Genomic DNA, 18,834 nt, shown 5'->3' with positions numbered 1-18,834 from the left:
AGAGATGTTTAACATAATGTTGATGTTGCTCTTTTTGTAGTTAATCTAAGGAATAGCTTGAAGGAATAGTTCACCCTTGGCCTCAGGCCATCTGAGATGTAGAAGAGTTTATTTCTTCATCAGGCTTGTAGAAATGTGTCTCTGCATCAGTGTCTCAGCAATGGATGCTCTGCAGTGAATGGGTGCCGTCAGAATGAGAGTCCAAACAGCTGATAAAAACACCACAATAATCCACACCACTCCAGTCCATCAGTTAACATCTGGAGAAGACAAAAGCTGTGTTTGTATGAAACAAATCCATGATTAAAATGTTTTTAAACCACTGCTTCCGGCTAAAATACAAATCCATAATCCATAATAACTCTTCCTCCAGTGTAAAAGTGCATCTCCTGTTGTCTCTCACATCAAAATCCAGCCACATATATTAGTTTAGAGCTGTTTTGTCTTGTAAACACTGCTTGATCTGTGCAGATTTCTCTCCTGATTCAGACCAGGCCTCTTTTTAACTGGAAGAAGCGTTATTATGAATTATGGACTCATATTTTAGTTAAAAAAAAACAATTTAATGCTGGATTTGTTTCAGCTTTTGTCTTCTCCAGATGTTAACTGATGGACTGGAGTGGTGTGGATTATTGTGATGTTTTTATCAGCTGTTTGGACTCTCATTCTGACGGCACCCATTCACTGCAGAGCATCCATTGCTGAGACACTGATGCAGAGACACATTTCTACAAACCTGATGAACAAACACACTCATCTACATCTCGGATGGCCTGAGGATGAGCACATTTTCATTTACGGGTGAGTTATTTTACTCACACAAACAGTACAACACACAACTTGCATGTTATGATGCTTTTCAATTCATAATTCTTACAGTGTTACAGCCCCAGCATACATTGCATTTCACTGGGCCTCATTCATGAAAACCAACAGTTTTTCAGCTTTTTTTTTATTACGTAAATTGTCATACAATGCAAGATGTTACATTACCACAAGACATTCTTCATAATATGACAGTTTACACAGAAATGTGTTCTGCTTGTGTTTCTTCTGATGAAAAACAGGAGTCATGAAATTCTGCAAAATACAGATTTTACACAGAAGAAAGTCATATAGATTTGTGTTGACATGAATAAATGCTAAGCAAATGATGACATAGTTTGCATTTTTGGGTAAACTACTGCTTCAAATTTCAAATTAAGTTTTACATCAGCATAACATGCTGGTATGTTTGTTCTTGCATGATAATAATCACATTTTCACGTCATGTGTTCAAATAGCTGCATTTTCTCAGTCAGCATTTGAATCATATGGTAAATTTAAGATGAATTCTCTCTTTTGTTTCTGAAAGGCCATTGTGGAGAGATTTAGCCTTTGACACGGCAATGTAAATGTTTATTTAGCGAGAGCAGAGCCCACCCTTTGTCAATGACTTCACACAGAAAGACCTTTCACTGCACGTTTCTTTCTTTCTTGAGCTCTTCTTTCTCGTTCCTCTCTTCTCTTTTTCTTTCCATTCCCTCTCCTAGCAAAACTCTTCCTTCCTTCCTCATCTCTGCTTTATTACTTCACTCCAGGCCTCTCATTCCCTCTATCTGTTTTTCTGCCCTCTCTATTTCTGGAGTGTGTGTGTGTGTGTGTGTGTGTGTGTGTGTGTTTTAAACAGTGGCGTCGTTCATTGCGCTACAGCTTAACTGTGTCACACCCCCAGAAAGCCCCTTCGCTCCACTCCTCTATTTCACTTCCTCTCCTCCTCTTCTCTCAGTTCCCGCTGCTCACACACACACACACACACACACACACACACAATAAAGTACACATAACTACAGTTTATCATTCCTCCAAATAGAATGTTTTTCACCCAATAACATTCCTGAGATATCTAACCCATAATAAAACACACACACACACTCTCTAGTTTACACATCCAGAACAAGATATTACACAGCATAACACTGATCATGGACAACAAAACTACCTGCAGAACTGAAAGAAATCAACGTTTATATACAAATAAATAGTTTTAGTTGACTCTCTTCATCTGTTCAAAGATTTTCACCTACTTTGTGTTAGATGCCATTTTCTCTGAATGTAGGCCTATGTATCAACAGAAATAGGGACCACTGACACAGAATGTGATTTTGCTTTAACACATGGGCAGTGGATTGATGTTAAAGTTGAACAACTCTTAACTTGATCAGCGAGTTTTTAGAATGGCGTGTCATGAGCGAGATTCTGCTAAATCGCAATGGTCAAACACGTCTATCTAGTGCATGTTTACATAGAAAAACAATGGAAGAGTAATGCAGTGGAATGCAAAAAATGCATTCTGTGTGAATGGCCCCATAATATGTAGAATATATCATTTAAATATTGGGAAATATATAATTCATGGAGTCAATTTGACTTTCTCAAGTCAAGCTAAATGATTTTAAAATATCTGTATAGTGCTTTTCACAATACACCCTTTTTTTCAAAGAAATTATGTTAATGTTTATAATAGGGCTGCCCCACTTATAGTCGACTAAATGTGAGTCGATGAGAACAGCCTTAGTCGACTAAAATTCTATTATTCAGTTAGTCGCAGAACAAAAACTGTCCGTGTCCATAATGGGAAGATCATTAAAGGCTGGTCCTTGAGGTAATTACAGCATATTGAGCAGGAAATCCAAATGTTCACCTATCATTCATCTACTTCAAATATGGCTTATCATCGAAACATGTTAGCAACTTTACATGGCTGTTTGCTCTAATGTAACCCCAGATGTATGTGTGTTATTAGGCTCATATCCAAGTGTTTGTGTGGAGTGTGGAATCTGTTAGTGCTGTTTTGATAGCAACAAGACATTATGCATAAAGACATATTTCATAAAGTAAAGAAAAACAAACAAAGAGGATGCTCTTTCCGTGAAATGGAGCACATCACAAAAATGAACCGCTACTTGCTTCACAGACATGATAAATATATATCTACAGAACGTTTGAAATGTCTACTTTAAAATGAAGCAATTCAAACTGAAAACAAAAACTCTGATTATGTAATCTGTATGAAGGGTGCATTTCTCTCTGAAGGTTCGTCACTGTCGGTGTTGGGAAAGTTACTAAATAAAGTAATCCACTACAAATTCCTAATTACTTGTATTGTAATTTGATTACATCACTGATTACTGCATTTAAAAGTAATCAGATTACTTATTACTTTACTTTCAAGTTACTTTCAAGTTTACTTAACTTTTCAAGTTATCAAACCTAAAAAAATACACTACAGAGAAACTCATAGTTCTTTCATTAATTTCATATTGACTGAAAAAATACATAAGTAGTAAACACTATTTGTATACCCTGATTCACTCCCAATATCAAGTATATATTTTTTTTGGTTTTGTAAAATAAAGAAAACAAATAGGGTGTGCTTTCTTAGGCTTTCATAGGGTGTCTCTTTTTTACTTAATTTTTTTTAACACTGCATCTGTAACTTAAGTAACGTAATTTTATTGACATATGTAACTGTAATCAAATTACATAAATTTAAAATGTAACTCATTACTTTACTGTTTTACCAGGAAAAGTAATTAGATTACAGTAACGCGTTATACCCATCTCTGGTCACTGTGGAGATGCCCAGTCAGCATCGTCAACTGCACCTGACACTGACTCAGAAAACTCTAGTTTATTAATCAAATATTTTAATATCTCCTAGCTATTTTTCCCAACACATAGTCATTACTTTTTCTGGTGCTTTGCAGCAAGGTGTATGTATGTGCTTGAGCGCGAATAGGCTACATATTAAAGGCTCATTATGGTTTATATTTTAGTAATTCAATAAATGTGTGATTGGTCTACTACCAGTCAACTAGAAAAATCTTTAGCTGGGGACAGCAGTAGTGTATAATATCTTTATTCCATGCCTTATAGTTGCATTCAGCAGATTAGAGCTGAGCAATAATAGAGTTTACATTTTGCAATAATAAACGCAATCAAGAAGTTTCAAGTGACTATAATTTTCTGTAAAGCTGCTTTGCAACGATTTGCATATGAAAAACGCCATACAAATAAACTTGAATTGAATTGAATATATTTATTATTTTGCTGTATAGTATAAATGGCATCAGGCGAATATACTGTATGTATGAATTTATATAATGAGCTGGGCCATAATATAGTTAGATATGAAACGAAAAATAAATAAATAAATAAAATAACTTTTTTGAGGTTGATAAAATACAAATAATTTTTGAAGACATGCATTAAATCATTTTTATTTAGTTGGCGTTGCTACAGTACATAGCTACTAATAGGACCAACTTAAAATGAGGGAGGTTACTTAAAAACCCTAAAAAAATATCTTTAAAATTTGCATGGCATATCATGGTTATGACATAGAAAATATAAGTATATAACCTAAACAACGATAACAACAAAAATGATTAAACTCACCAGAGTCTACTTGTGGATTTGGTTACTGCATAGCAGGTACAATATGGACTTTTCATAAATGTTTCCCAAAAATGTGACTGTGCTGACAAAAAGTATTTTTAAATATTTACATTTTTGTTTACATGAGTTTAATCTAGTGGTGTCAAACGATTAATCGCGATTAATCACATCCACAATAAAAGTTTTTGTTTACAGAATATATGTGTGTGTACTGTGTATATTTATCATGTATATATACATACAGTATATGTTTTGAAAATATATGTGTATATTTATATTCTTATATTTTATATTATATATAAATATATAAACATAAAATGTTTTCTTAAATATATCCATGCATGTATTTGTATTTATATACACATAATAAATATGCACAGTATACACACATATATTGTCTAAACAAAAACTTTTATTTTGGATGCTATTAATCGCAATTAATCGTTTGACACCACTAGATTAATCATAGTTTAATCTATAATATTAAAGGGGTTATATGATGTGATTTCATGTTTTGCTTTCTCTTTGGAGTGTTACAAGCTGTTCATGCATAGATAAGATCCCTAAAGTTGCAAAGACTAAAGTCTCAAAACCAAAGAGATATTCTTTATTAAAGTTAAGACTCGACCACGCCCTCCTAAAACGGCTCATTCAAACACGCCCCACATGTCTGCGTCACTGTGTGGGAAGATTTTCATAATACCGCCCAAATGTATACGCATAGAAAGAGGGCGTGATTTTTATTCTGGCTGTAGTATTGTTGCTGCCGCCGGCGCCATGGCCTGGAGACGCTGTGTTTCGCTGTGAAAGTGAAAGTACTTTGTTTGGGCTTCCAAAAGAGGACACAACATGTTTATAATGGCTTTTATTGTTTTTGTCTCATCGTGCCAGGACACGGCATCACAATACGGTGAGGGGTGGAACATTTCCTTCTCACACTTGAGGTATTCGGCCAATCACAACCTACTGGATAGCTGGCCAATCAGAGCACACCTCGCTTCTCAGAACAATGAGCTTTGTAAAAATCGGCACGTTTCAGAAAGGCGGGGCTTAGAGGAGCAACAATAATGTACAGTATGTGGAAAATAATGTGTTTTTTTTACCTTAAACCACACAAACACATTGCATTACACCAAATACACAAAATAATGTTCTTTTTAGCAACGTCATATGGCCCCTTTAAGGAAATTAAAACAACAAAAAGTGTGTATGAGCGATAGAGAGAGCACATGGTCATCAAGCGATCAGAAGCTCCACTTCCAGTCAAAACATGCAAGTTTGTCTTTCTATGCCCAGTAATCTCACTGTCTCCTCAACACACACTCCAAACTATAGAGATAAACACACACACACACTCTGCTATGTATAGCCAAACAGCCCTCAGAGGGGCCAGTGAGATCTTTTCCTGGGTTCCACCTTCATCTGTGGCATTTTAAAGCTTGGTTACAAAACAAAAGTACTCAGTTATGGGTTGCTGAAAAACTCTTAGCAACCAATTCTCCATACAAATGACATATTTAACCTATAGGTCCCTTAGGGAATTAGTGGAAATCTAAGGCAATAGCTGAATGTGTCATGTGACTGATAACTTATGATTCATATATTGCTTGCAAAGGGTTTTTGCATCTCACTTGCAGCGAACACAAGGAGTGAGAGATGTTGTAACTACAGCAAGAACATGCTGGGTTACGACAGAAACTATTGTGAAATATTTAACATAAACACTTAGGTAAGGCCGATAGATAAGATGTTGTAATGCATCTTAAGGAATCCCTTGCCTCAGGGATTTTTGGCATGTGTGTTAAAGTGTCTATCTTGTAAAGCTAAGTGGCCTTTTATTTCATTAATCTTATATTATCTGCAAGTACAGAATATTTAAAAACACACTACTAAGATTTTAAGTACACTACAATTGCACATGCAATAAAATTAAGCACACTTATTTTTTACAAAGGATAATTCGAAATGACAGAAATTATATTTTCTCTTCTCCAGTGTGTCTTTCTTTCCTCCATGAAACACAAACGTAGATGCTGAACATGTCACAGATGCTCTTTTCCAAGGTGGATGGGAACCAAAAAGCACAAAATCAATCCATATTTTGTGAGCATATGAAAATAATAGTGGATTGGAATGACATAAGGGTGGGTAAACTGACAAAGATGTCACATTTGGTGAATTATTCAAACACAGAAAACAATTACAGCTCAAGCAAACCTGCTACCAGAGCCCTGGCTCAGATTTCAGCACTTGTTCACGACCCACAAGACCGACATGTCCCGGTAACACAAACACTGGTGTGTGTTTGCATGTGTCTGAAGTAATGCTTCTAAAAGCGAGTCAGTGTGTATCACGCCACCAACAGCAGGAAACGGCTTCACCACATCAACTTGACCGCCGTTCAAAAATGACTAACTCTGGTTTTGAGAGCTCACTTGCTGCCCTGGGCCGCTGGAACGGATCGGAGATGTATAATATAACTACCGCCCAGGCTGATCCTGGAAAGTTGGATTAAAGGGAACTGGGTGATTTATGATTTGCAAAGAATCTGGCTCTAGTCAGCGTTCGACAGGGGAGTGAGAAAGAGCCTCAGCTCAAATGTACCAAGTCGATCTGGAAGGAAAGTCGAAGAAAAAGACTGTTGTGGAGTTTCTGAGAGACGGATGGAGAACCGGCTCCTGGAATAGGGGGGAATCCATCCCTTTGACATGAAAAACACACTTTGGGATGAAAATGTTTGATGAAATCTTTCAGAAAATCAGTGGTAATAACTAGTGGGTCAGATGAAGCACTTTCACAAAACTGTGGTTAAATCTGGGAGATTGGTGTTGAGTTAAAGAGCTTCTTGAATGATATAACATGGGACTTTCCAATGGGAACATTTTGCCATAATCAGTGCAAATGAAACATTGTCACTCTAGACCAACCAGCATATTTAAAAGGACAGTTCAAAATTTCCTGTTCATTTACTCTCCCTCTGGCCATCCAAGATGTAGGTGACTTTTTTCTTCAGTAGAACAGTAAAGAAGATTTTTAGCTGAAACTGTGCTCCTTGGTGATTCATAAAATGCAAGTCAGCGGCTACCATCAATCTGAGAGTCAAAAAAGCATATACAGGTAAGGAACATATAACACTCGTGGCTCCTGATGATATATCGAGGTCTTACGAAGCAAAACAATCAGACTGTTCAAGAATCTGAACATTATTTACAACATTGTTACCTGTAATTCAGAGCCTTAGGCAAACGGTCTGGAATGATTCATGAACAAATAGTTCTTTTGAACCGGTTCTTTTTAGTGAATTAGATGAACCAGTTTACCAAATTTGATCTGACTGATCGTCTGAAACAGATCACGGCTTGAGCAGCAGATCTACAAGTTGCTCAATCAATACTCACTTTCAGATGCCTGACAGTCACTCCAACTTGAAATGAGCCAAAATAGCAGCGTATATGATCTTGTGATGAATGAACTGTCACTGAACTGAGGAAACAGTTCGACTCGGACAGAAGAGCTGCTGATACAAGCATGTTTATATGCTTTAGATATGTAAAACATCCACATTTCACATCTTTATTGTATAATATAAAAAAATAATTGTGTATAAGTGATGTGATTATGTAAACAAACTGGTGAGTGGGTTATTTAAACCAGTTCATTGATACGAACTGTCCAAAAGAACCAGTCTGTGGAAAAGAATCAGACTTCCCCATTTGCCTGAGGCTCTGGATTACAGGGAATAATTTTGTAAATAGCATGTAGTTTCTGGTATAGACTGATAGTTTTGCTTTATAAGACCTCAATCTATTGTCAGGAGCCACGCGTATTAATTTTGTGTCGCCTGATATGCTTATTTGGACCCGGTAGCTGTTTACTTGCATTTTATGGATCACAAATGTTTACGGTTTCAGGTAAAAATCTTCATTTCTGTTCTACTTGAGAAAACAGTCACCTACATCTTGAATGGCCTGATGGTTGGTAAATTGACAGCAAATTTTCATTTTTGTGTGAACTATCCCTTTAAAGCTAAAGTGTGTCATTTCACCAAACAGAATAGCAAAATCAAGAGATTTCCGAAGCCGAGTGGATTGTCTGAGATCATTCCCAAACACATGCAAACTCCATTTTAGCAGTTGAGGTCATTATACAAATGGTAAATATTTGGTATTAGACAGTCTAAAGCAGGCTGAATGAGATTCAACTCTGATTAGCCCATTTACAAAGCCAGTTAAAGGGGCCACACATTTGTAGCATTTAATTTGTCATTTGCAATAGTATTTTTGTTTTTTGCAAGAGTCACAATTTAGTATTTCATGAGAACTTTCCACCCTCTCTCTGACCCGTAAAATTAATCATGCTGCTTTTGCTGCATTTGACAAATGACCTCTGTTCTGACTGGCTAACCTCTGTCCCAGCTCTCGTTCATTACAGACAGCCAAGTTATAAATACTGAAAAGAGACTGATATGTAAATATGACTATCATAGGTTAATCACTGTGTCACAATCATGATGATTAATAAATGAGACGTTTTCGTTGCTTAGTTTCAACATGAGTCTATGAGTTCTGAAGGTTATGATTAGAGTATTTCTACATCAAACTATGCTATTTGCCTTGTGAAAAGAAGTACACTTAATTGTACTGAATGTGCACTTGTAGTTAAATAATCTTTAAAGTATGTTTTTAAACACTGTACTTACAGATTACTGTCAGAGAACGACCAGGCTTTCCTCTCAACCAATTGCCACGATCCACGTCACCAGAGTTCTAATCACCCGCACCTGCACCTCATCAGCGAACAATCACCACACACTTAAAAGCACTCTCCTCAATCACAACAGTGTCCGATCTTGTTGTAACATACAAGGACCGACGCTCTCAAGACTCATAGCTGAGTATACTACCTGACGATACTTACCTGTTGAAACTTACCTCTTGTTCTGCTCCTCTTCATCTTCCCCATCCGCAGATCCAGACGCTCGACGACGGACACTGTTGTGGTTACCACTCACTGGACACGTATCACGGCACACAGAGCACTCCCCTGCACGCTGGAGGTTCCCGCTGTCATCATCCCTGTCCAAGACACAGTGACTGAGTTTATCCCGGCTCACGGGTCTCCTGTAACTCCATTGACTTCTACTCATCTCTAGAATACCAACCCCTCAGTTCTTCCGATTCCAGATTCCCTATTAAACACCTTTGTTCTTTCACTAACCTGCTGTGTCTGACAAGTTCATTACAGAAGATCGGACCTGGACAGCAACATCATGAGTACAGCTGATCCCTTCCAGGAACTTGTCGACACACTCAAGAGGATCCTCACTCATTCCACCTCTCCTCCCGCACCAGCTCCAGTACCTTCTCCAGCCACTTCCGCATTCAGCTCTTCTTCGCCGATCATGTTCGCCAGTCCCATGGCCCGACCAGCGCCGTTCTCAGGTGATCCCGAGGAGTGCAATGGCTTTTTGTTACAATGCTCACTAACTATTGATCTGCATCCTCAGATGTTCACCTCCGATCAAGCAAAAATTGCCTTTGTGGTCACCTCGCTCCGGGGACCAGCCCTCAGTTGGGCCGAGTCGATCCTGAGCCAAGCCGGTCCCGCAACACATTCCTATGTCCAATTTCTCGCCCACTTCAAAGAAGTATTTAGCAGCTCACCGGGGGACTCATCGGTAGGCGAACAATTATTTAAGTTACGTCAAGGCTCATCGACTATCCATCAACACGCTCTGAAGTTCCGCACCCTGGCAGCCACGAGCGGTTGGAATGAGCCTGCACTACTTACTGCCTTCCGACAAGGCTTAAACCCCCGGTTGAAGTTACATCTCGCTGCTTATGATGATACTTATGGGCTCGAGAAGTTTATACAGCTCGCCATCCGCTGCTCGAACCGTATGAAGGCATGTCTTTCTGATACTCCCTCACCATCTGCCATTGCTACTCCTCCAACTTCCCAGCCAGAGGCCAGACCCTCACCGGAACCCATGCAGACAGACATGTTTCGCTTGTCCCCCTCAGAACGACAAAGAAGAATCGCTAACAACCTGTGTCTGTACTGTGGTGACCCAAATCACCGAATCTCATCATGCCCACAACGTCCTACTCGACTTGCGGTGAGTGGCATCCAACCTACCTTTCCCAAGATGAACCCTTTAACTTCCAATGCACATCTGATAATAGACTCTACTCCACTCCCAGTTACCATCCTCCTCGACTCCGGCTCGGCCGGGAACTTCATCTCCGGCGATCTCTGTCGAAGGCTCGACCTCCCGATCGCCGCGACAAAGACCACTTACCAGATCCAGTCCATAACCGGTATGCCACTCACTCCCAATCTTGTTGAGAATTGTGTTGGACCGTTGCAGCTTCGCGTAGGGCAACTCCATCAAGAATTCATTCACCTGTTGGTACTGGAAGAGGCAACTGTTGATGTCATCTTGGGTCTGCCCTGGCTGGTGAAACACAATCCAATATTATCCTGGAAGTCTGGCGAGGTGCTAAAGTGGGGTTCGTCCTGTTTCCCTCAATGTTTCCCGTACTTACCTCGACCTACTCATTGGGCAACCGTTTCACTTCCCCTACATGCCACCACTATCGAGAGTCCTGTGGATCAAAGATCCGTGGATATCCCTTCTGAGTATTCTTCTTACAGTGACGTTTTCTGCCCCCAGCGAGCTGCCAGACTTCCACCGCATCGGCCATGGGACTGTGCAATTGACCTGGTTCCGGGTGAGCCTGTACCACGAGGAAAGATCTATCCCCTCTCACTACCTGAACAGAAGGCCATGGAGGAGTACATCGAGGAAGCCCTCCATCAAGGCTATATTGTACCGTCCACGTCCCCTGCTGCTTCCAGCTTTTTCTTTGTGGCAAAGAAGGATGGAGGTCTACGTCCGTGTATCGATTACCGTAAGCTCAACCAGATAACTGTCAAATTCCGCTATCCCCTTCCTCTTGTCCCAGCAGCCTTGGAGCAACTCCGCGGTGCCACCATCTTCACCAAACTGGACCTCCGCAGCGCGTATAACCTCATTCGCATCAGGGAAGGGGATGAATGGAAAACCGCTTTTGTGACCCCTACTGGCCACTACGAATATCGGGTCATGCCCTATGGCCTCGTCAACGCCCCTTCCGTTTTCCAGGGGTTCATGCATGAGGTGCTCCGGGAGTTCCTTCCCCGGTTTGTGTTGGTCTACATTGATGACATCTTAATCTACTCCCGGAGCCTGGCCGAACATCGCCAACACGTTGCAGAGGTCCTCCAGCAATTACGAAAGTTCCAGTTATATCTGAAAGCCGAAAAATGTCAATTCCATCAAACAACCGTTCATTTCCTGGGGTACATCATCAGTCATGGTGGCATTCGCATGGACAAGGGGAAGGTGGAAGCCATCACCTCTTGGCCCCAACCCACTACCATCAAGGAACTACAGAGATTTTTAGGATTTTCTAACTTTTATCGTCGCTTTATTAGTAACTACAGCACCATAACCAGTCCCCTCACTGACCTCCTGAAGGGAGGAAAGAAATCTCTCCATTGGGGCCAAGATGCGACCGACGCCTTCAACCGCCTTAAGGAAGCCTTTACGACCGCACCACTCCTAGTCCATCCCGAACCCAATTTACCCTTCACCGTAGAGGTGGATGCCTCTACTACCGGAGTGGGTGCGGTTCTCTCACAGCAGCAGGGGACCCCTCCGAAACTCCATCCATGTGCCTTCTTTTCTAAAAAACTCAGCCCGGCGGAGAGGAACTACGACATCGGAAACCGTGAGTTGCTAGCTATCAAGCTAGCGTTAGAAGAATGGAGACACTGGTTGGAGGGAGCCAACCACCCCTTCCTAGTCTTAACAGATCACAAAAATCTAGAGTACTTACGAGACGCCAAGAGGCTCAATCCTCGTCAAGCGCGGTGGGCGCTGTTCTTCACTAGATTTGATTTCAAAATTTCATACCGTCCAGGTCCTCGTAACATCAAGGCTGATGCCCTGTCCCGGGTTCACTCTCAAGAAGAGGTCTCCGATGAGCCCGAGGGGATCCTCCCTACCAACATTATTGCCAGCCCCATTGTATGGACCTCTCCTCCAGTTGTCTCCGATCCTCCTCCGGCCAATCCGCCGGGCTGTCCCCCGAATCGCCAGTATGTACCCCAGACTCAACGCACGCCTCTCATCCACTCCTCGCATACATCCATTGGTACAGGCCACCCAGGGGCCAACGCTACTCTCTCGCTGCTAAGCGATCGCTTCTGGTGGCCAAACATGGCAAGGGATGTGAGGAGGTTCGTTCAGGGCTGTCCCGACTGCGCGATATCCAAGAGCTCACGTCATCTCCCTGCTGGCAAACTGGTACCACTACCCATTCCCAATCGTCCATGGTCACACCTAGGAGTAGACTTCATTACTGATTTACCACTCTCAGATAAGAATACCTGCATTTTCGTCATCATTGATCGCTTCTCCAAATTCTGTAGACTCCTTCCTCTCCCTGGACTACCCACCGCTATACAAACTGCCGAGTTACTCTTCAACCACGTCTTCCGCTACTTTGGAATCCCGGAGGACATCGTCTCCGACAGAGGACCACAGTTCATATCACGGGTATGGAAAGCATTCTTCTCTCTCCTAGGTGTGACCGTCAGTTTGACCTCTGGATACCATCCTCAATCCAACGGGCAGACTGAACGCAAAATCCAGGAAATAGGGAGATTCCTGAGAACCTTCTGTCACGGCCGCCAGAACTCCTGGAGCCAGTTCCTAGGCTGGGCCGAGTACGCTCAAAACTCCCTTCGGCAAGGCGCCACTGGTCTCACTCCCTTCCAGTGCGTACTCGGTTACCAGCCTCCCCTATTCCCATGGTCAGGAGAACCATCTGACGTACCCTCGGTAGATCACTGGTTCCGGGAGAGCGAGGGAGTCTGGGACTCGGCTCATCACCATCTTCAGCAGGCAGTGCGCAGGCAAAAGATCTCCGCCGATGCTCGTCGCTCGACCCCACCTGATTATCATCCAGGACAAAAGGTTTGGCTCTCCACACGGGACGTCAGGCTGCGCCTGCCTTGCCGCAAGCTTAGTCCCAGATTCGTTGGCCCCTTTACCATTCTGGAACAGGTCAATCCGGTAACCTTCAAACTACAACTACCTGCACACTACAAGATCCACCCCACATTCCACGTCTCACTCCTCAAGCCGTATTTTCCTTCTGTCTCCCCAGAGCCTGGTCCGGTCGAGGAACCCCCTCTCCCTCTCATCATTGACGACGGTGCTATCTATAAAGTCCAGGAGATTTTGGATTCCCGGCGTCGGGGTGGTCAACTCGAATATCTAGTCGACTGGGAGGGGTACGGCCCAGAGGAACGCGCTTGGGTTCCCAGGGATGATATACTTGACCCGGATCTATTAAGTGAATTTCATTCCAACCATCCTGATCGCCCTGCTCCTCGAGGACGAGGTAGACCACCACGACGCCGGGGTCGGCCCTCAGGAGCGGGCCGTGGAGAGGGGGGTACTGTCAGAGAACGACCAGGCTTTCCTCTCAACCAATTGCCACGATCCACGTCACCAGAGTTCTAATCACCCGCACCTGCACCTCATCAGCGAACAATCACCACACACTTAAAAGCACTCTCCTCAATCACAACAGTGTCCGATCTTGTTGTAACATACAAGGACCGACGCTCTCAAGACTCATAGCTGAGTATACTACCTGACGATACTTACCTGTTGAAACTTACCTCTTGTTCTGCTCCTCTTCATCTTCCCCATCCGCAGATCCAGACGCTCGACGACGGACACTGTTGTGGTTACCACTCACTGGACACGTATCACGGCACACAGAGCACTCCCCTGCACGCTGGAGGTTCCCGCTGTCATCATCCCTGTCCAAGACACAGTGACTGAGTTTATCCCGGCTCACGGGTCTCCTGTAACTCCATTGACTTCTACTCATCTCTAGAATACCAACCCCTCAGTTCTTCCGATTCCAGATTCCCTATTAAACACCTTTGTTCTTTCACTAACCTGCTGTGTCTGACAAGTTCATTACAATTACATAATACTACTTAAATAAAAGGTCACTTAAGTGCACTTAAAAAGAGACACTTTCGTGAATGCTTCGTTTTCACTTTAAAAAAGGGCACTTTGTAATAATTTAATCATGCACTTTGTAATAATGTCAGATTAAAAGTTTTACATTTTAAAATATTACGTTTTAATAGTCTTTTGTTTTGCTTTAAAGAAGTTAATTTATTTTTAAGCAACTAACAAACTAAAGCAAATGTAATATACTTGATTATAATTTTAACTGCAGTGTGTTATTTAAAATTACATTTAAAATCAATCATTTACCACTAAATTGCAACTTCATCATTACAAATGTGTAATTACAAATATAGTTAAAATACAAGTTTTAATACAGATAACATATATTTAAATTTATCATAAATGCTTGTCATTGAAATATGGTTAAAGTGTTACTGATGAATGCAAAGACAATAGAAGTCATTATGAAATTGCATATACAAATTTACTTAAGTCCTACTTAAGTGGGTCAAAAAGCTAGTTCAGCTAATTGCATTTAATATAAATTTAAACTAGTGCTGTAAAACAATATATGTGTGTGTACTGTGTTTATTTATTATGCATATATAAAGACACACACATACAGCATATGCTTTGAAAATAATTACATGTATTTACATGTATATATGTATATAATTTCCATTATATATAAATATATTTAATATATAAACGTAACATATTTTTCTTAAATATATGCATGCATATGTTTGTATTTATATATACATAATAAATATACACAGTACACACACACACATACTATGTAAACAAAAACTTTTAATTTGAATGCGATTTATCATTTGACAGCACTAATTTAAACTATAACACATATTTTTATTTAATTGCAATTAACATGCAATTCAGTGTCTGAAAACATTATATTCAGTTCACACTTCAGTAAATTCTTTTAAAGTATATTATTTCCATAGTAAGTATTCTTTTTAAAAGTATGCTAACGCTTAGGGTTTAAAAGAGAAAATTTTCCATGATTTCTCAAATCTTTCAAATCTAAAGCTTAATGTTAAAAAAGAACCACCAATAGCATTTCTTATTATTCCATATTGCTGGACTCACCTGTAGGCTGCACCTGCGGTACTCTCTGTCCTGTCCAGAGCATCTGTAGTTGTGGGCCGCCGCTGGAGGCCTCCAGTCCGTCTCAGCTTCGTGTCTGGAGGGCTGGCCGGCGTTCTGCAGCACCCAGGGCTCGGGGTTTGGGTTTGAGGGAGACTGGAAGCCGTAGGGAGGAGGCTCTCTGGGAGTGTGCGATCGCTGGATGGTGTGTGTATAGGAGTGTGGGACTTGGCGAGACGCTCGGCTGTCGACGCGTCTGTCACGGGCCCCGTGTCTCTGGGTCAGGGGTCGTGAATGTCCGATTCGCTCGTGTTCCCGCACTCTCTCCATGCGTCCGTACGACTCTCCATCAGTTGTTTTCTCGGCTGCAGCATCAGTCTCCATGTCTGCTGCCTGCGTCTCCTTTTCCTTCTCATTTCGTTCTCTATTAACAGTGTCTGTGATCATTTGTTCTACTTCTCCCAGTGTTTTATCCACATGTGCGCTGGAGTTCACACTGAGAGCATCGAGACCGTCTGTGGTGGTGGTGGTGGTGTTGTGACGGCGTGTGTGTCGAGCGTGACGGTTTTGTCTGTGCAAGGGAAGAGAGAACGGCACCCTGCCATACCCAAACTGTCCAGGACGAATAGAAGAACTAGACCTGGTGTGACACGGACAGAAAATAACATATATGAGTAAAAGTCCCTTTAAAACAGCTGATGTTGAGCGAGGTGTGTGAAAACCAATGCCTTGTATTTTCACTTCACTGTAAAGACCCGTTCATACCAAGAATGTTAACTATAAAGATAACTATATTAGCATCCACACCACCGAACGATATTGTCTGTTTATTCGTCTGCTGCTTTAAAATCTCGAGCTCTTTATAGCAGGATTGATTCGGATTGGGTGTCAATGTTTGTATCATTCATCAACTGGAAAAAAAATGTTCTGAAAGTGATTCCAACGATATTGTTTCTCTGTGCCTTTATTGTTATAGTTGTGGTGTGGACCCTGCTATTCTTTAATATCAAGAACGATTTTTAGAACTATATCTTTATCGTTATCTTTATAGATATCCTCCTTGGTTTGAACGGGCCTTAAAACTTGTTTTATCCCACAGAAGGACTTTTAGAGAAATCACACTGGTTTTCTTTAAAAGATTCAAAGTTAGACCTTATTCAGTGATTCAACAGTGAACCCAGTTCTCTTGGCATTCACATTGTTACTCAACTTGAAATTTATTTTTTAGTTGCGATTGGGTCTCAACCTACTGATTTCTTCAAGTTTTATATCATTTCAAAATACACTGCCATTCAAAAGTTTGGGGTCAACATTTTTGAGACTTCAAAACATTAACAAACCTTAACAACCCCGAACTTCTGAATGGTATAGTGTAATGCTGAATAATTAATATGATATACTGAAGACTCAAATTATTACACAATATACTGTATGTAGCAGTTAGAAATGTTTGCAATTGCGTGAATATAGAAGAAATGAATATCTACATTCGCAATGCACAATATAAGCTTATATTGGCCACTAAAAGCCCTGTATCATGACCTTCACATGCACTTGAGCATGTGCAGTAAAGGACAAAGTGTCGCCCTTTTACTCAAGCACGCAGCACTTTCAGACTGTATATTTATTTAAAGTGCCCCTATTATGGATTTTTGAAAATGAGCTTTCATGCAGTGTGTAACACAGCTCTAAGTGAATGAAAACATCCTGTAAAGTTTTAAATCTGAAAGTCTGTTAGAGAAGCAGACTCAGACAGATGGTTAGAATACAACAGGGGAGTTTTATTGCAATCGGTGGAGTCAGCGGTTTGCTGATGGAGGTGAGTAACAAGTTCAATGAACAGGTAAAGTAGTACGATGAGGGTGATAATGGAATATCCTTTGCTTTCACAGGAACTCGAGGATAGGGGAGACGGAGCACACACCTCACAATCCTGGACAGGGGAGACACACTCGTGAAGATCCTTGGAGACACAGACGATGGAGTAGAGCTGTGAAGAACGCGCTGGAGATGAGACAGGGGGTAAGTAGGAGATCAAGGTAAGTACACAGGTTAGTAGCTGTAGTAGCATCAGTACACTTCGAAAGGAAACGAGATCGGACAATGAGCTGGTGTGAGGTGTGTGCTTTTATGTGCAGGCTGATGAGAGAGCTGATGAAGTGCAGGTGTGTGCAATTAATACTCAGGTGAAGGAGTGCGTTGTGATTGGGAGGTGAATGAGCCTGGCTGATCTGTGACAGTACCCCCTCCTCCACGGCCTGCTCCTGAGGGCCGAGGACCCCAATGTCGTGGTGGTCCACCTCTTCCTCGGGGGGCAGGTCGGTCAGGATGGGTTGAATGGAATTCCTCCAGAAGTGTTGGGTCCAGGATGTCGTCTTTGGGAACCCAAGACCGTTCTTCCGGGCCATATCCTTCCAAATCCACTAAGTATTCCAGCTGACAACCACGGCGCCGGGAGTCCAAGATCTCTTTGGCTTTGTAGATGGTACCGTCCTCCAGAAACAATGGAAGAGGGGGTTCCTCTATCGGGCCAGGCTCTGTGGAGGGAGAAACAGGAGAGTGGTAAGGCTTGAATAAAGAAATGTGGAAAGAAGGATGAACACTGTACAGAGGAGGGAGTTGCAACTGGTAGGTGCTGATCTGTTTGGTGATGGTGAAGGGGCCAACATATCTGGGACTTAACTTGTTACAGGGCAGATGCATACAGATGTCCCTTGTTGACAGCCAGACCTTCTGTCCAGGTTGGTAAGGGGGAGCTTCGGATCTTCGAAGGTCTGCTGTCATCTTACGCTTGCGCACTGACCGCTGACCCAGGATCGGGATGGATGAGGAGTGGAGCGCTGGTGAAGGTTTCCTTGAGGGTTTCGAAGGCGGCAGGCGTCCAGGACAGAGACTTGGGCTTGGTCTTCAGGAGGTTGGTGAGCGGGATGGTGATGATGCTGTAGTCATGTATGAATCTTATATAGAAGTTGGAGAATCCTAGAAAGCGTTGGAGTTCCTTGATGGTAGAAGGAGTGGGCCAGGTCTTAATGGCTTCCACCTTCCTATCGTCCATCCGGAGGCCACCACTGTCGATGTAGTATTCAAGGAACTGCACTGAGGGTAGATGGAAGGAACATTTTTCTGCCTTGAGAAACAGTTGGAATTCCCTCAGGCGTTTCAGGACCTCCGCAATGTGGTGGCGATGTTCAGCCATGCTCCAGGAGTAGATGAGAATGTCATCAATGTAGATGAGGACGAAT

The 18,834-nt window shown here is 41.8% G+C and overlaps 1 protein-coding gene across 2 annotated transcripts in view; it reads right to left on the bottom strand.

Annotated features, from left to right (window-relative positions):
- Positions 1-18,834, bottom strand: part of LOC306887523 (ADAMTS-like protein 4) — a 71,688-nt gene that overhangs the window by 39,753 nt on the left and 13,101 nt on the right. For both annotated transcript variants that reach the window (XM_079445308.1, XM_079445309.1), the window contains exon 4: positions 15,596-16,232. In XM_079445308.1, coding sequence (XP_079301434.1) covers positions 15,596-16,232 — 637 coding nt within the window. The remainder of the gene's footprint in view (positions 1-15,595; positions 16,233-18,834) is intronic.

This window comes from Barbus barbus (assembly GCF_936440315.1).
Source record: "Barbus barbus genome assembly, chromosome: 21".
NCBI classification, from domain to species: domain Eukaryota; kingdom Metazoa; phylum Chordata; class Actinopteri; order Cypriniformes; family Cyprinidae; genus Barbus; species Barbus barbus.
Note: the sequence above shows the minus strand (reverse complement) of the source record. Positions and strands in the feature narration are given on the sequence as shown.